This window comes from Micropterus dolomieu, linkage group LG09 (assembly GCF_021292245.1).
Source record: "Micropterus dolomieu isolate WLL.071019.BEF.003 ecotype Adirondacks linkage group LG09, ASM2129224v1, whole genome shotgun sequence".
NCBI classification, from domain to species: Eukaryota; Metazoa; Chordata; class Actinopteri; order Centrarchiformes; family Centrarchidae; genus Micropterus; species Micropterus dolomieu.
Window position 1 is genome coordinate 17,675,590 of NC_060158.1, and position 17,153 is coordinate 17,692,742.

General features: G+C 38.7%; 1 protein-coding gene across 1 annotated transcript in view; it reads left to right on the plus strand.

Annotated features, from left to right (window-relative positions):
* The window catches only part of gabbr2 (gamma-aminobutyric acid (GABA) B receptor, 2), a gene marked incomplete at its 5' end in the record, with an annotated part of 163,285 nt that overhangs the window by 53,076 nt on the left and 93,056 nt on the right, over window positions 1–17,153 (plus strand). Inside the window, 2 exons of the mRNA XM_046059150.1 lie at window positions 6,359–6,529; window positions 14,814–14,915. Coding sequence (XP_045915106.1) covers window positions 6,359–6,529; window positions 14,814–14,915 — 273 coding nt within the window. The remainder of the gene's footprint in view (window positions 1–6,358; window positions 6,530–14,813; window positions 14,916–17,153) is intronic.

Below are 17,153 nucleotides of genomic sequence, written 5' to 3' on the forward strand. Positions count from 1 at the left end.
GAACAACAGGGTATATTTAGTCTGTCTAAACTGTTACTGTATATCTCTGCCAGTGGGATTCTAGCCTGCTGGCGTAAACTTCAGCTCTGGACAGCTCCAGAATCAGCACCTTGGACAGTGACTATACTTACAAGTCTAACAAAGAATCAGGTGGTGATTGACTTTAGCCATATGAAATGTAATCCATCTACTCAGTTAAGTGTCATGGAATCTGATTTAAACCTTATTCATTCCTGGTATACCTGGTGAATCAGCACACCTCTGACTCTGTTTCCCTGCACCTCTAATTTTCTATTCTGTACTCCTGTCTCCCTTTTCGTCCATGCATAAACATAAAACCAGTTTGATTGTGACTTGAAAAAGCCCAAATGGAGAGGCAGCAAGGCTTTTGTACTCCCTTCAAATAGAATGTGATAAGCGACTGTGTGCACAGAATGTCTGAATAGATCGCTGCGATGGTATCTGTGATTCACCTCAAGTCTTCACAAAAAACGTTACGTCTCAGTGGGGCCAGACGGATCTTCACTTGTATTACCGAGAGCCTCAGTGACCTTGTGGTGAGGGAGAAGCTGCCTGGAGCCCATCGCCACAGTTTTAATTACTACTGGCAAAGGAAGGCTGCTGTAGTTTCTGTTTTCGAGAGATCTGTGGTGAGAGTGTGTGAATGTGTGTTAACCTGTGCCTGATCTTTGCGTATGTGCACACAACACGTGTAAATTTTACACTAGTATAGAGCTTTCCACCAAAGACCAACCTATTTGGGCCGGCCCTCTTTAAAATCCTCTTACATAAGCCACTACTCTCAGATGTGTGATATCATGGAACTATTTTTGGCTTTTCCACTAAAAAAGCCTGTCAGAGTAAGATAAAGACTAGCCTATTCTTTAAATAATACATTGGAGCTCCCTTTCATCTTGGCTATCTTAATACACTGTCCTCTCAAAATTGTGCTATAGCCCTCTTGGACTGACCTGTAGACTGTGACTGGTTTGAGATGTCAGAAATAAATCGTGCATTTTATCTTAGTGAACTTTAGCCCTTCACATCAGCTGATCTGGATTCAGTGACCAAAACAAGACATCCTCTTGTCACGGTCCTATATTTTGCTCTGACATGAAACAGATGGAGAAACTTGCCTGATGGTGCGACTGGGCATTAATACTATAAATATTATTTTCTGCTTTCCGTGGTCCATTTTGACACACAGCAAAGGGACCAACTGATATTGAGTCAACAGTTAGTTTGATTAATAAAATACAATATTAGATCCATCCGTTAGAGCCATTTCTCATCAGATGGCCTCATACTGAATGAACCTTAAGGGTCACTGGAAGACCTTGTTTTACCTGCAAAAGTAAAGAAATGGAAATGATTACTTATAGTGCTTTGATAGTTTTTATTGGATTTATCAGAATGTGAATAATAATAATAATCATCATAATAATCATAATGATTATTATGATTATTATTATTCCCATTCTGATAAATCCAATAAAAACTATCAAAGCACTATAAGTAATCATTTCCATTTCTTTACTTTTGCAGGTAAACAAAAGTCTCAACCTTATAGTTCTAAATGTTTCTATTCAAAATAATTATAGAACTAAATTTGGTGAATTTAATCAGAGGAAATAATCATTCATTGTTTTTTTAAAAACATTTTCACTGACATTTTTGTATTGTCTCATTTTCCCTCCAAAAAAACCCCCAACAAAACATATGGAAAATCAGTGCTGTATGTACCTGTACTCCAATAAAGTTTTAAATTCAGCATGTGTCTATTGGTCAATATTTGTTTTTCTTCTGGCATTCTCAGTTCAGGGTAAATAACAGATAGAAACAAATAAATTGTGCAAAAAGCAAATACAACTCCCTCAAACAGCACAATCCAGGCATATGGAAAACCTAAAACACCTAAGGGGGAAAAGGGTAAAGTTGTGGAGCTTCTTCTGACCATCACGTTTCTCACCAGTACAGTTGTGAGAGGACTGGTGTAATCACTTTGGTTTGAGATGATTACTAGCTCTTATTAGAAGTCTATAGAAACATCTCCCAGTGTGGGTGTGGCAGCCTTAGCTAAACGGAGATTAAGGCAACGCTGGGAAGACCCCTTGAAGCCCTCTAAGACTGGTGGGTGATTCTGGATTTAGCAGTGGTAGCAAGATAAAGGCTTTTCTTCCTGCTTAATTGATGGCTGTAATCCATGTGTTGTTTTTAAAGCCCGTCTCGTTGATGTGTGAACACAAACCCCTCTGGGTCTTTGCAGAAAGTGGTCATTTTGTGGGCCAAACTGAGGGTTTCTTGCTGGTGGAAATGGCTCGGCTGATAACATAGAGTTTGGTGAGGCTGTAAAAAAGGCAGGCCTGCAATTTGGGTTAATTTTTCTGCTAAAACTGTACACGGAGAAATCTTTTAGACAAAAATACCCATGTCATTCATGCAGATTCTTTGATTAATGTGTGTTACTTGTATTTAAGAAGTCAATAGTGTATTTTGCTGCCCAGTATAGTCAAGTCAAGCAAAACTGTGCAAGCATAGCTGTCATGATGTCTTATATCATATTGTACTGGGATATGTCAGTCGTACAATCTGAAAATTTTGTTTAACTTTTGAGTGTTCTCTGCAATCCTTTAAGTAAGTACATTTTACGGTTTAACGAGAAGATCACAGTCATCCCTAAAGATAGGAGATGCTCAAACTCCTCAAGGATCAAGGAGGTGCTTTGATTTAATTTTTTTTGCTTTGTTTTTTACTGGTTTTATTTTATCAGAAATACTTTTTATGATCTGCTTATTATGAAGTTGTTGCCTTGTGTGAAGCACTTTGTAACATGGGTTTAGAAAAGTGCTCTATAAATAAAGTGTATTATTATTATTATTATTATTACTATAAGGCTTTAGCACACTTTTAGGAAATCTACTTGGCCTCTTGGTCACAGTCAGAATTAGTATTTCCTTGTGTTGATCTCTATCATGAATCACAAGTTCTGCTTAATCTCTACAAAGTATGTAATTAACCCTGCACTGATTCATATCGCTCATTATGTTACCACAGATAGGACACTGAAAATAGAGCACGCTGTCTTATTATCTCAGCTCGGCTGCTATTCAGTACCTCTTTCAAACCGCTGCTCTGGTCATGCATGTTTACAAATGTCTCTTTAGTGTTTGTTATAAGTGTCTGTACAATACAGCAGACATGTCTGTACCTTTTCTGACATGCTTTGTTTTAAACACATTATGTAAAACCACTGCACATTATGCGACTACCAGTTACAGTTCCACAGATATAATACAGTGGTGCTGCCTATAACAGCTATTTATGAAGCCATTCAATCTGAATATTAAAAGTATAAACAATAAAGTGGAAGATCTTTGTCTATTCTAGCGCATGCTGGTTGTTACATATTGTACAGGCTTGCAAATTCTAATCTTAATGCAAAAATTAATTACAGTCATTTTTGCCTCTGGGGAACATTAGTGACCTATTGTTGAAACTATGCTACAAATTGGAAGAGAGAGAGAGCAAAACTTGATTAGCATGGAAATGACAAATGAAAGGTGCATGGGCGGAAATGAGGACAACTGTGACTGTGGGTGGTGATAGTGTCTATGTGTGTTTGAGAGAGAGACAAAGAGAGAGAGAGAGAGAGAGTTTTATGCTTTATATGTTTTAGAGTGGCAACTGCAATGGAAAAACACTAATGAGAACAGCCAAATTGCCTGAAATATTGCATAAGACAGATACACTTTGTACATCTTAGCTGCTGTCCAGACCAGTATCAGCTTAAACACTTTCTTTAACTTTTCCAACTATATTGCATTCAGTGAGTGTGTCTACTGCATCATTTTCAGTTCATTAGCATTGTGCTAATGCTCCGGAAAAATACTTAAGTATTTAAAGTTTTGCCTTTGCCAAAGTTAGGCACATTCTACCTTTTTTAACATGAATTGAGTTACAGGAGATGTGCTTCAAATTTGCTTAGGTTGCAGTTGTTGAACTGAATAATATGTGTGTGTGTGTGCTTGCATGTGAAGAACAGAAATGCTTTTAACTTACCAACCCAGAGATGAATTATATTACTAAGCTGCTTTTCTGTCACAGTCAAAACATATGCAAACATGCAAACACGCAAAAAGGGACACACACACACACACACACTCACACAGGCACAGTATGAAGCCAACTTGAAAGGTCATGTATACAGGCATCATCAATAAATAGCTACCCAATATTTCAAGAGGGTCCAACTGCAGACCTCCACTGTCAGGCCGGTCAAGACAGGAGTCCTGTGTAACTTAGCCTCTCTTCCAGTCATCTTAAAAGAAGCACACACACACTTCTCATTCATAATTTACCTTTGAAGAGTAATATACTATGGCATTTTACTGCAATCAGCTAAATTTAATAGGAAAAATGGACAACTGTGGAAACTGGACTACAAATTGAGCTTGGTGGGAGTCTGTGGTATAATGGACGTTACCGGCGGGGATTAATACATAAATAATAGAAGCCTGGACAGAGAGTTCATTGCTCATTACGTGATCAACACTTTCTCTCACACACGGCAGCCCACTACTTGCAACAAAGTTTAAGTTTTAAAAGCCTGAAATAAACCAACAAAGACTACTGCTCAAGAGAGACCCCAAATCCGCCCTTTATGGTATCATATTAATTATTAATCATGTCGTAATGACATTCCTGTAGTATTCCCGCAGCATAGTTCGTTTGGAAAACATGTTTATTTTAGTGTGTTTATCTTATTAATATAATGTACATTTGTGATTAAAAATAATGGTTGTTGGTAAATTAATTACTGACCCCCACAGATGCATGATTTTACTGCTTCAGTAAGAGCTCAGACCCTCCTTATGGACCGTAACTAGAACCCTGCGGACTATGTGGACTATCAAACTGTACAATCTGTAAAAATGAACACACATGCGATACAACATACCTGTATCGATAATTTTGTAAATATCCACTTTTTAAAAATGAATGGAGACAATAGCCTACTGTAATAATACTTTTACTTTATTCACTGTACACAAACAGATTACACAGTTAGAAAAGGAGTTGGCAGCAGTGACTGATTTGCATTATCCAAAACATTTTTTAAAAAGTCTGAATGCTTGGGTCTTGGCATGTTCCATCAAAATATCTACCACTATCAATATTTGTACATCTAAATCACGCAAATTAGGATATGCCAATAGTGGCTGTGGTGAGAAGTAGGATATTTATGTGGATAACTGTTTAAATAACTGTGTGTGTTAAATATCTCACTGCTCCAAAACAGCTGATTCAAACTCTCAACTCCTTATGAATCCTGAAGCTGCTTCAATCAGCTGTGTTGAAGCAGGGAGAGAGTCATGCAGGACAGGGGGTGACTTTCTTCAGGAAAGGGTTGGGAAACACTGTCGTAGTACATAAACTTCAGTTCAACTAAGATCAATTCATACAGCCAGCAAAGTCTTTGCACACAGTTTAACGTAAAGTGTGAAAAGCTACACCGAACGGTCTAAACGATATAGATTTTTATTTTATCTTCTTTTGGACAAATAACTAACCTGAACGTCGTCAACATGTTAAGACAAATGCAAACCTATGCCCTTGCAAAATGCTTTACAAAGAACGAACACAGTAGCTTCATGCAGTGTATGAGTAACGTTAGCTTACGTTATCCAAAGGAAAAAAAAAGTTAATCCTGCTACTTCAGGAGCTAACGCTAGCCACCGTTGGTGTAGCCTAACGTTACCTATGTACAACGACAAATAACCTAACTTACACTTGTGTAACATTCTGTAATTTGTGTGATTTTAGAGGTACAATATTGACGGCGAACATACACCAAGAGGAATGCATTCAGACTTTACTCAATGTTTTGGATAATGCTAACCAGTCACTTACCGCTGTCGCGAGTAGTGAAACAACCGAGAACGTGGAGGTGACCTGACAGTGGAGGTCTGTAGTTGGACCCCTCTCCAATATTTACAGATATATTTACAGTGACACTTTGAAGGGGCTATTTCGCTGACATTTAAAGTAATTTTCAAGAGTTGATTTGTTCAGACCTTTATGAATGAGTGTGTGTGCACATTTGCCATGGCCACTGTGCAATGGTGTAATCCCTGTGAAAGTGATGGAGGCCACTGACCAATGCAAAAGAAGACCTGAGATGTGTCATATGGTGCATTAGGTTGTGGAGTGACACACTACCAAACAGTGCTAAAACACCACCAAAATTTCAAGTAACACCAGCACAATATGACAGTTTGTTGCCAGGATCATTTTTGACTTTTGTATTTAACAGTCAGATATGAAGCTCACTGTATTTTTCTCTCTTTTGTCTTTCCAGCTGTCCTTTGCGGCAACAACGCCAGTTCTGGCAGATAAGAAAAAATACCCCAACTTCTTCCGCACTGTCCCATCAGACAACGCTGTGAACCCAGCAGTAGTGAAGTTCCTCAACTTCTACAACTGGAGCCGTGTGGGTACCCTCACGCAGGATGTTCAGAGGTTCTCAGAGGTCAGTGTTCCTTGTGTATTCTTCAAAGAGACTACATTTCTATATGTAAACTTTTGCAAAAGTTGCAAAAGAAACCTGAGGTCGTATAGTGAGATGCCACAGAGAACACGCACAGGAAATGAGAGATACTTTTATAATCTGAAGTATAACAGGTATAATGGAGATTGTTCTCCATCAGAATGCACTGCAACCTCAGTTTTCTGTACATAAAGATATTAGGGGCAATCGTATGGTTATGGTTTCACTTTGTCTCTGTTTATGTGTTTATTGTGCATAAATAGTGTATTCCTAAAACTTTTACAAGTCAGAAAAGTAGGCCAGTTGCATAAATATAAAACTAGTACATGTGTAAATATTTAATAACATGGCTTTGTATCACCAGCTTTGCCACACACAGACCAGACACTGAATCCTGCACAGTGGACATACAGTATATTTACAACTGTGCTAAAACAGCAATTTACAGGTGTTTTTCTGTTGTCCAGGAGTTTTAAAAGTCAGTGTAGTTTTATTCTTTTCAGTCTTGCCACCCTCATCCTCATACCTCCAAGCTTTTTGGGAGAAACTTTTTCATATTCTCAAGGTGAAGGTTAACGTCTCACTCTCATAAAACACTGAATGTATTCTCAGTTGGGGGGATTTTTATCTCATCATATGCAGTAGTATCAGTACTGCACAATGATTGGCATTTTCTTTTTACAGTTATCATTCAGATGATGCCAACATGATTTGAGTGGGTGGCAATCAATTAAATTCCACTAGTTGACTGAATTAATATTTTTCCACCCACATGAAACTCAATGGGTGGATTCTTAACTATTCTGAGGGAATGTGAAGATGTGAAGAACATTTTTGACACTAAAACTGGAGCTTCCAGCTACCACTTACAGTATGTATTAATGTTTTTAGTAATTAATAAAAATAATTTGCTGGCTGGAAATAAAGACTTTGGTACCAGCGAAACGGATGAGAACAGATACCAGTACAACTTTTGTAATAGAAATTAATGTTTACTTATTTAACAAATTCCACCTGGAGTGTAGTTTAATTTTCATGTCCTGTTCAGTAGATAGAAAGCACCACTCAGCCTATTGTAAAGTACATGGCTAGTTTTCACAGAAGTAACTTATGGAAACAAATGATCTGTATTGACTCAGCACTTGTAGCTAACTTGTGATATTGTCGGGATTTTGCTCTGAAATACATTTGTGTTTAGGGTCGCCTGCCTTTACATCCATATGAAGGTTAATGACATCCCATTCTAGAAGGCTGTCTACAAGGTTTAGGAGTGTGTTTATGGGAATTTTTGACCATTCTTCTAGAAGCTCATTTGTGAGGTCAGGCACAGATGTTGGAGGCCTGGCTCGCAGTCTCTATCGGGCCATCCCCAAACAAGAGAGGACAGGAATCACAGCTATGCTTTTACTGTTCATACTGTAATTTGTTGACAGAGCATGTCATTGTAAGAAGAAAAGAAAGAGACAGGACTGTTGCATGGGATACACCCCTTTGGCTGACGTTCCGGTCTTTTGTATCCCAGATTCTCTTCCACATCACAACAGATATCTTCATTAATTCAGGTTTACACATTTACAAAAAAATAGACATATGTCTATCTATATATATTACTGCTCACTGTGTATTGTTACTGTTTACTGGTATTGAGTATTGGTATGAGTGTTGCTATTGTGATGTTGTGGTCTATTCTTACTTTGTTTATGGTCCTTAAGAAACAACATTTCGTTTAGCTATATACTTGTAGGCAAAGGATATTAATAAAGTATTTTAACTTTGATTTTTGATAACGTGTTCAACCAATGCAATGAAATTGTGCCTAGATGTTTTGGGGGGGTAAGATTAACAGAGACTGGTATAATTCATTGTGATCAGCAGGACATAAGAAATTGATAATGTAGGAAACAGCAGACAATTGTACATAATCATTTGCATCAGTGTGTCAAGTCATTTGCAATTTGTTTAAAACAATGAGAAAGTGCTTTTATGATGTGCACAAGTGACAAGATGATGTGGAGGTTGAACAATTAGTTTTGAGAATTTCAATTCTGATCTGAGAAAAGCACCAAAGCGACTGAGAAAAACTGTATTGCTGAGTGTCTAGCGGTGTTTTACGATAAAATTAGTTAGAGATATGACAATTTTATTAGCCAACTGACTGAAACCATTACCAATAGATATAACAAACATATTCCTGTTTGAGGGAGAGTTGAACATCAATGCAACACACATTTGTTTTCACTTTGGATAATGACTCAAACTCATAGCACAAACATTATGTCACATCAGCAACACAGAAACATTCAGTTAAAAAAGCCGTGCCAGAGGTATTGAAAGCATGAATTTGAGAAACATACTGTGAGCTCTTGCCTTGAGGCCCTAGTTGAAAACAATCTGCTCTGCAGCTGGGGGTGGGAGGTGGAGGTGGGGGATGTATAAGAAGTCTCACTGCAAATCTCAGAGAGTCAAAATCCCTTTATCTCTCCCCTCCTGAAAGCGCCAAGGGGCTTAGGACGGGAGGAAGACGGGCGGCCCGATTCAATCAACCTGCCACGAGATTGGCCTCTAATCCTGATTTACAAATATGCAAATATCGCTTCCGTACTTCATGATTTGTACAATCCTCTGTCATGTTCAGATCACGCCGGTTTCTGGTGCATCGGGACATCACGGTAGTGTGTAGCAAGACAAATGGTTAATGACATGCAAGCAGTAAATGTGTTGTTAACCACAGCGTGAAAATAGAAAAACTAAAATAACAATTACCAGTGAGTCTGTATAAACCGTTACTTTTTTATACAGATGCACTACTGCATTAAGATATTATTCCGGTTCATTTCAAGCTGCCGTATTTCCCATAAATGTGGCTGTTGTGGCTCAAAGGGTCATGCTAACTTTGCACTAGCCACATTGGAGAGACTCAGTGAAACGAGCACTCGTGCTAAACAGAGTATATTGGGGCAAACTGGGTGAGTTTCTTACAGCTTTCCAAATAACTACGGTTTTTACATGAATAATTTTAAACTCATGTCTGAGTGTACAGTCAGAAAATCCTACTTCTATGAAAGACTTTTCAAACGTGTCAGCTCATGTAGCCTCATTGCCATACAACATTCAAAGAGCTATAAAGGGGGGGGGGGACAGATGTGCATTTAAGCAATTTCCTCTCTCTGCAAGTTGAATTACAAATTGCACTGAAATGAACAGAAACAGCAGCTGCCTGTAGAAGAGGAAGAGCTGCAACATTACTGAATACTTGCCAATGTTTGCCAATAATGTAAAGTATTTTTTCTGTGGAAAAAGTAAGCATTTTCTGAGGATTATCATTACAATTATTTCAGAGGCTTTTGAAAACAAATAAAACTAAATAAATGTGAAGTATCACATGATTTTAATTATTTATTTGTGCTCTGTCAAGTATTTGATTTGGATTAAGGAACATCCCCAATAGGTATTGTGTTGTATATACAGAATCCATGTGTGAACACACATGCAATATTACATCTGCATAATGAGTATACTGTGTTTGCCACCTTTACATCACTCTTTCTATTTTTCACTCCCTGTCATGCTCGCTCTCCTGCTGATCCCCAGTGCTGTTTCCCAGGGAGACTGCTCGCAAGGTTAATGTTATGTAACACGAGTTAAGGATTCGGTCAGCGGTATGCACAACACACACACATACATACAGTATGGTGTCCCCTGGGACTGTAACCTGTAAGCTAAAGCCAGCTCGTCACTTCTATTTTTGGGCACCATTGAAACATGCAAGCACACACATGATACACACACTCATTCTGTGTGTGGATGGACACTGAAGTTCGATTAATTCTTGGTTTATTGTAGTGAGAGTGAGTAATGGCTTGGTATTTGCTAGTGTGACGATGTCTGTCCACACACACGCGCATACACACACGCGCGGACGCACGGAAATCCACATTATTGAGATTGCCAGACAAACAGGGCTCACCCAGGAACAGAGCAGCCATCATCTGTCAGATGACACACCTGACTGCGAACAGGATTATGACTCTGTCCTCTGGCTGGAACCCTCTGAGCTCAAGTGTTTAATTACACTAACCACTGATACATTTAGCAGAAGTTACTCTCAACATCCACTCTCTCTCACAATTACTCTGTGTTTGTGTCCCTTTCACAGAAATCTTGCTCATAATCTAAACATAGGTTGTTGTCCTTGTTTGTGCATTTCATAATTTCTCTTAAGCCATCATTACACGTAATGTTGCATAAATTCCTCTGCAGAATGTCTCATTCAAGCCATTGTACAAGGCATGTAAGGTCATGAGAGGAAGCCATTTGAGAGGTTGTCATCAGGCTGTGGCACAACGATTTGTCATGCTAGTTTGTTTAAACACATAACTGGCACTGTAGTCTGAACTCTAGGATTTGCATGATGATTTATGTGGCAATGTAGCACACAATATGGGAGGCAGATGATCACCACATTTGTAAAAAAACAACTTGCATGAAAATATATAGTTGACATCCTCTGTTCAGTCGCTCTTGCTGTAAATCTGGAGTGGACACACAAAGACATTATAAAAGTGTAGATACACATGCACAAAGGTCAGACAACATCCACATCTGTTGCTGCAAAGGGTGAACGTGCCTCGAAATGATGTGTTAATGATCTGAGGTTAGACCTCTGCAGTCTTACAGTGTCATACTGGTACAATCTGAATCATCAAAAGCTCCACTTACTCTGCATCACTTTAGTCTATCTCGTTGTTGCCTGAAGGATGTGGTTTTTATTTCTGGAGAAAGTGTATTTGTTTGGCTGCAATTGGACGTATAGTAACTTAACCAGTAATAATTTGTGGATTGGTTCGGAAAGCACATCAGCTTTGAATGTCAGAGCACCTACTTTATCTTGGGATCATGCTTAAAAGGTGTGATAGTTGAGGTTTAAGTCTTAGAAATGATTATAGCTGAAACAATTTGTTGATCAACAGAAAAGTGGTAAATTAACTTTGTTTTGGACTGTTGGTCAAAAAACTAAACAATTTAAACAAAGCAATTTGAAGATATCACCTTGGGTTTTCGCACATTTTAATAGGCATTAAAAACTTCTGCAACTTGAGAATCAAAGCTCTGACGCCAGACTTAAACTATGTATTTAACTAATCAAGTTTTTTATTTTTCTATACAGTATATTTAACAGTGCTTCAATGCAGAGCAAGTATGACCCCCTGCCACAGTCAGTGGAATGAAAGATGATACTTATATACACCCCAAAGATTCACTGAGCATCTCTCAACTTCCTCAGCTCACCAATACATCTTAATTTAGTTTGTGATTTTATTTGTCTGTGTGTGTGTGTGTTTGTGTGTGGGTGTGTGTTTGCAGATAAAGCTGCATATAAATAGAATCAAATTTTGTTAATGTCCTTTCTAAACATAGATACATTGCACACATTTTATGTGGGTGTATACTTGCATATTTGTGTGTGTGTGTGTGTGTGTGTGTGTGTGCGTGCATGCCCAGAAGTGCAGTAGGATTATTTCTCTTCTGTATTTGCTGCTGGGGATTCCCAGGCTGCCCCAAACAATAGAGGATGTTTTTGTTACGCAGTAAAGCTGCTCATTTCCCCCCTCCTTCTGTCCCTCAATCCATCTGTCCCCCTCCCCTCTATCTCCCTCGCTCTAATACACTCAGTCCACCAGAACACAGATGCATTTGTTCTTTTCCATCTCAGTGGAGGAAACACAAAATCAAACCAATAAAAATCCTCTTGTGCAAGGGGCTTTTTTTCTTAGACGTGAATACCTTTGTGTGTCAGCCTTTGTGTATGTCAGTATGTTTGTTTCTCTGCACATCATCAGTATGTCTTGTCTTCTATGCAACTTTGTTACCCCATCCACCTGTGTTCTCGCTCCAGCACACCTCTTCAACCACCAAGTGTGCCTGCTGCAATCCCTTTCTCCTCCAATCTAGTTTCCTTTTAGCGTTGCAGCAGCCAGGCTTTTCAACTCTCAACACAACAGGACATAGTAGCTTGTCCAGACCACCACGCCAATTGTTTCTCAAGAGCAAAACCTAGTTGTATTGATCCACTCCATCCTCCCTGTTGTTTCAGCTCAGCGAGCAGTACATTGGAGGGAATGTTTGTACAGGAGTGAGTGATGTACAGAGTGATTTAGAGCTCCCTCCAGGGTAACAGGTGAGGAGGCGATTATTTAGAGACATGAGGAAAATAAAGTTGAGGTTGTTCAGATTCATTGATTTTTAGATGGCAACAATCCTCTAGTTGATTACACAAACTAGTTGTAATGACTAATTTTAACAGCTGTAACAATTTGAACCACTTATTCAGCATTATCCACCTCTGCTGGCCATTCTCTGAAACTCTCTGAAAACATATGCTGCACGAATGGATTGAAAAGTTTCTATGGGTGTTTTGATGCCTTTTCTATATCATGACTACCTGTCATATATATATATATATATATATATATATATATTATATGAATTCAAGCCCTCCATTCTCCTTCAATAAGGAAACTACAAATAAATTCAAGCTAAATATAGATTTTTTGGTGTAATATCACTCAAGGAGTGTTTCTATGTATATAAATATGATTCCATCCATTTACTGCCAAGACAATAACCAGTATGTATTTGAAGAAATAAAGGGCTCCATAAAAATGGACATGTGCACATTTATACACAAATATATGGCAAACACACACTTCATCTGTTAGTTGTTTTATGTTGTCTCTGCCAACTGAGCTTGGCATGCCCATTTGAGCGCACACCCGCTCTGATGTCTCAACATGGCCCCTCGTGCCAAGCTCCCGGGTGGGGTTGGAGGGGCCAAAGGCTGCAGGGCATGGCCGCAGGGAACCAGAAAAATCTGGCAAAAGAAAAAGGAGGAGGACCTCAGCATGTAAACTGTAGATCTTTCTCACAGCACAAATTTTGACTTGTTAAACACAGGTGTAACATTAATAATGGCTGCATTCCATTTAAGTGCTCCTGTGCCAGGATATTTGTATTGTGCGTGCTGGCTCACTGGCATGCCTTGCTGGAACACATAAATGGAACAGAGCCATCATTAATGTTGTTAGTTACACCTGTGCTTTTCCTATTATGACAATCCAATATGTGTGCTGTGAAAAATCTGAAATTGCAGCTTTAAGGAGGGGAGCCAGGGGGATGAATCATAGTATGTGTGTTTTGAAGGGTGAGAGAGTGAGAGGCAGTATAATAAACCACCTCAAGCTTGCCGTCCCAGTGGGGTACCTGCTCCGTATTCCTCCTTTTTTGATCCCACTACCCACCATTCTACTGAATCAATACATCAAAATATACATATAGCTACTACAAATACATTTATAGTACTACACATAAGTCTGCTTTTTGTGAAGACTTGGATAACTAGTTGAGATAGCTTAAAGCACACACTTGTTTTGAATATTGTGAACGCCACACTGAACAGAGTGAGTTAAATCCAAATGGTGACAGCTGGAGGTCTTCAATAGTCAATATTTCTCTGTCATGCAAAAATGCCAAGTCCTTCTGTCTTTCCATTCACAGTTTAAGGCACAACATGCAGACAGAACATTCGATTGCCTGCACCTATTGTTATTACTTCATACACACTGTATACACTATATACACGTTCATTTTGTACATCTGAAAACTGGAAGTGTTAATATGTATGGAGTGGTGAAACCATTAAAAACATGAAGAGATGTATGGGAAACTGCAGATTTATTGTGTGAATTTTGGATATACATGACATGCACGTCCGATTCCTTTAAACAATTTTGTTTTAACAAAATCATATTCCCCCCCTCTAAATTTGGAATTGCCAATCCGCATGCACCACAGTCCTTGTCACTCCTGCTGTTTGCATGTGATAGGTGTAGGACGGCCATATGTCACCTCTTAAACACAGGAGTTGCTAGCTTGTTCTTTTTAGCCCACAGCAAGGAAGTTCGGTGGGAGGTGTAAGTGACAAGGACGTGATCCCCCCTTTAAATGCTGGAAGTTGTTGTAACTTTTAAACTTGTGGGGCCAACTTAAATTGCCAACTCTGAATAGAACTCATTTAGTGCAGATTGAAAGACGAATGAAGCTAAGTCTTGGTGAGTGTTAGGTCTGCAGGGAAGATAATTGCATAGTCACAGTCCTGCACAGAACCAAGACTGGGTTGGATGATGAGAGCATTGAACATCCTAAAATGATCAACCATGCTCACAGTGTTTTCTCTTTCTTTCTCTTCCCCCCTCTCTTTCTCTCTAAGGTGAGGAATGATCTAACCAATGAGCTGGAGAAAGCAAACATTCAGATTGCCGATACAGAAAGTTTCTCCAACGACCCCTGTGTCAATGTCAAGAAGCTCAAGGTAAGCGATCCAGCCTGGTCACTTAACAATTCTAACTAAATAAAAAAGTGGTTCAATTTCAGATTTATTTAGATCATTCTTATATACACCAAATGACTAGGGGCCAATTGATTTTAGTCACACCTTTTGGTAACTTTTTTTAAATGCTATATTTGTGTATGAGTTGATGCCATCCAAAGTGAATCCTGGACAATGAATAATTTATCCCACTTTGACTAGGCAGAGGAGCTCTAGTGGAGCTCTCTCTCTCTCTCTCTCTCTCTCTCTCTCTGTATGTATGTATGTATGTATGTATGTATGTATATGTATATGTATATGTATGTATGTGTGTATATATATATATGTATGTATATGTATGTATGTGTGTATATATATATATATATATATATGTATATGTATGTGTATGTATGTGTACATATATATATATATATACACATACATACATATATGTATGTATATATGTACATATATATACACACACATACCTACATATATGTATGTATATATGTATATATATATATATATATGTGTGTCTATATATATATATAGCCAATATTACAATGTTAGACGTTGTCACCATTTACTCCAGCTTTTGACATGCATGGTTGATCAGAATTTGCTTGGATGACTCACAAATGCATGACATTCAGATGTAAATGCAGTCAAGTGTGATGGTTAAATTATCCTAACTATCTCCAGAGGCAATCAGAGATGCATGTGCCCTCATTTACCACTGGTATGTGCACCATGACTCAGTTCCACATACAGTTTACAGTAGGAAGCATTGTCAATGGAAGTAAATCGAACACGCGACCAAGTGTCTGGTGAGCTCAACTTGTAACATACCAGGTGTCAGTGTAAAGGACTAAAAAACAATGTTTTCATAGGATGTTGCATACATGGCACAGTGAGAGTAAAGGTGTTGGACGTGAAGTGAAACAGAGTAGGATACAGAAAGAGAGAGGTCTGACGTGTGAGTGGAAGATAGCATGCAAGATGGAGCAGGTTGAAAGAAATGCAATAGAGATGGCGAGACAGAGGAATAGAGAAGGAACAGGAAGATAAGCTGTCTTTCCTAGAATATATGTAACTGCATGTTGAGGGCTGACATTTTAAGCTGACAACATTCTTCCTTGATCAACTCTGAATATGCACAGCGTCGCCTCGAAAGCTTTTCAGAACGTTTTGTTGGGGTGGGGGTTGGGGGGCCTCTGACTCCCTAATGGTCTGTTTCCCGCTCATCTTGCAACAGCAGTTTGCTGCCTCCCCGACAGCTACGTAATATGATGAGGTAGAGGGTGACACAGATTTTGTGAAGGCTGGTCTTTTTTTGGTACAGTGTGTGATTGTGTATGTGCAAGGGGGAAGAAGGGGGCCATGGCGTCACTGTGTGATCCACAAATAGAGCACTCACATCTGTGATCCAGCTGGAATATTCAGAACGCAGACAGGCATCTCCGCTGCAAGTCGTTGAAGCAGCCCTTTTCTCAGTCCCACGATACTGGACAAAACATCAGATAACAAAGGCAGGCTTACACACCCACACACAAGCAGACTTATGCACTCATACACCCACACCTACCTTCTAATCATAGTAACAATCAAGTTTATTCTTCTTCAGTTTAAACATAAAATAACAATGCTAGCAGACATTTTATAGACCAGGGCTTTATAAGATTTCGAGAGCATGCACTCAATGGAGCGCCACATGAGAAAAGAATGTCCTAGAATCTAAATAAAGTCCAAAACACTTTATTATTTATTATGATTTAATTATTTATCATGCATTCAGAACTCAGCTCCTCAGATATGATGTGGTAGGGGATAGTCCATTTCTTTTTAAACATTTTTATTGCCTTACTGATGGGCCCTCCATACATGCATTACTTTCAATTTTATTCTCAAGTATAGTTGATTTGCGCACTAACTTTATCTTCCCCTTTAGCTATTATTATTTATTTAAAGCTATTTCTAATTTTAGATTTCAGTGTTCTCAATGGACAAAGCTCTGAAATCTGACACTGAAGAGTCAACAGCACGAAGCCAATGAATTCACAAAAAAACCTTGGATTGGAAAAGTAATTTTTCTAGTATGATTACGCATCAATGCACAACTATTCACCAGCATATTAGATAAATGCTTCTCTGGTGTTAAGGGGAGCACCCATATCCACAACCTCTTTAACCTGTGCAGTAGGTACTGTATGTTGACCCTAATTATACCATATATAATCCCAA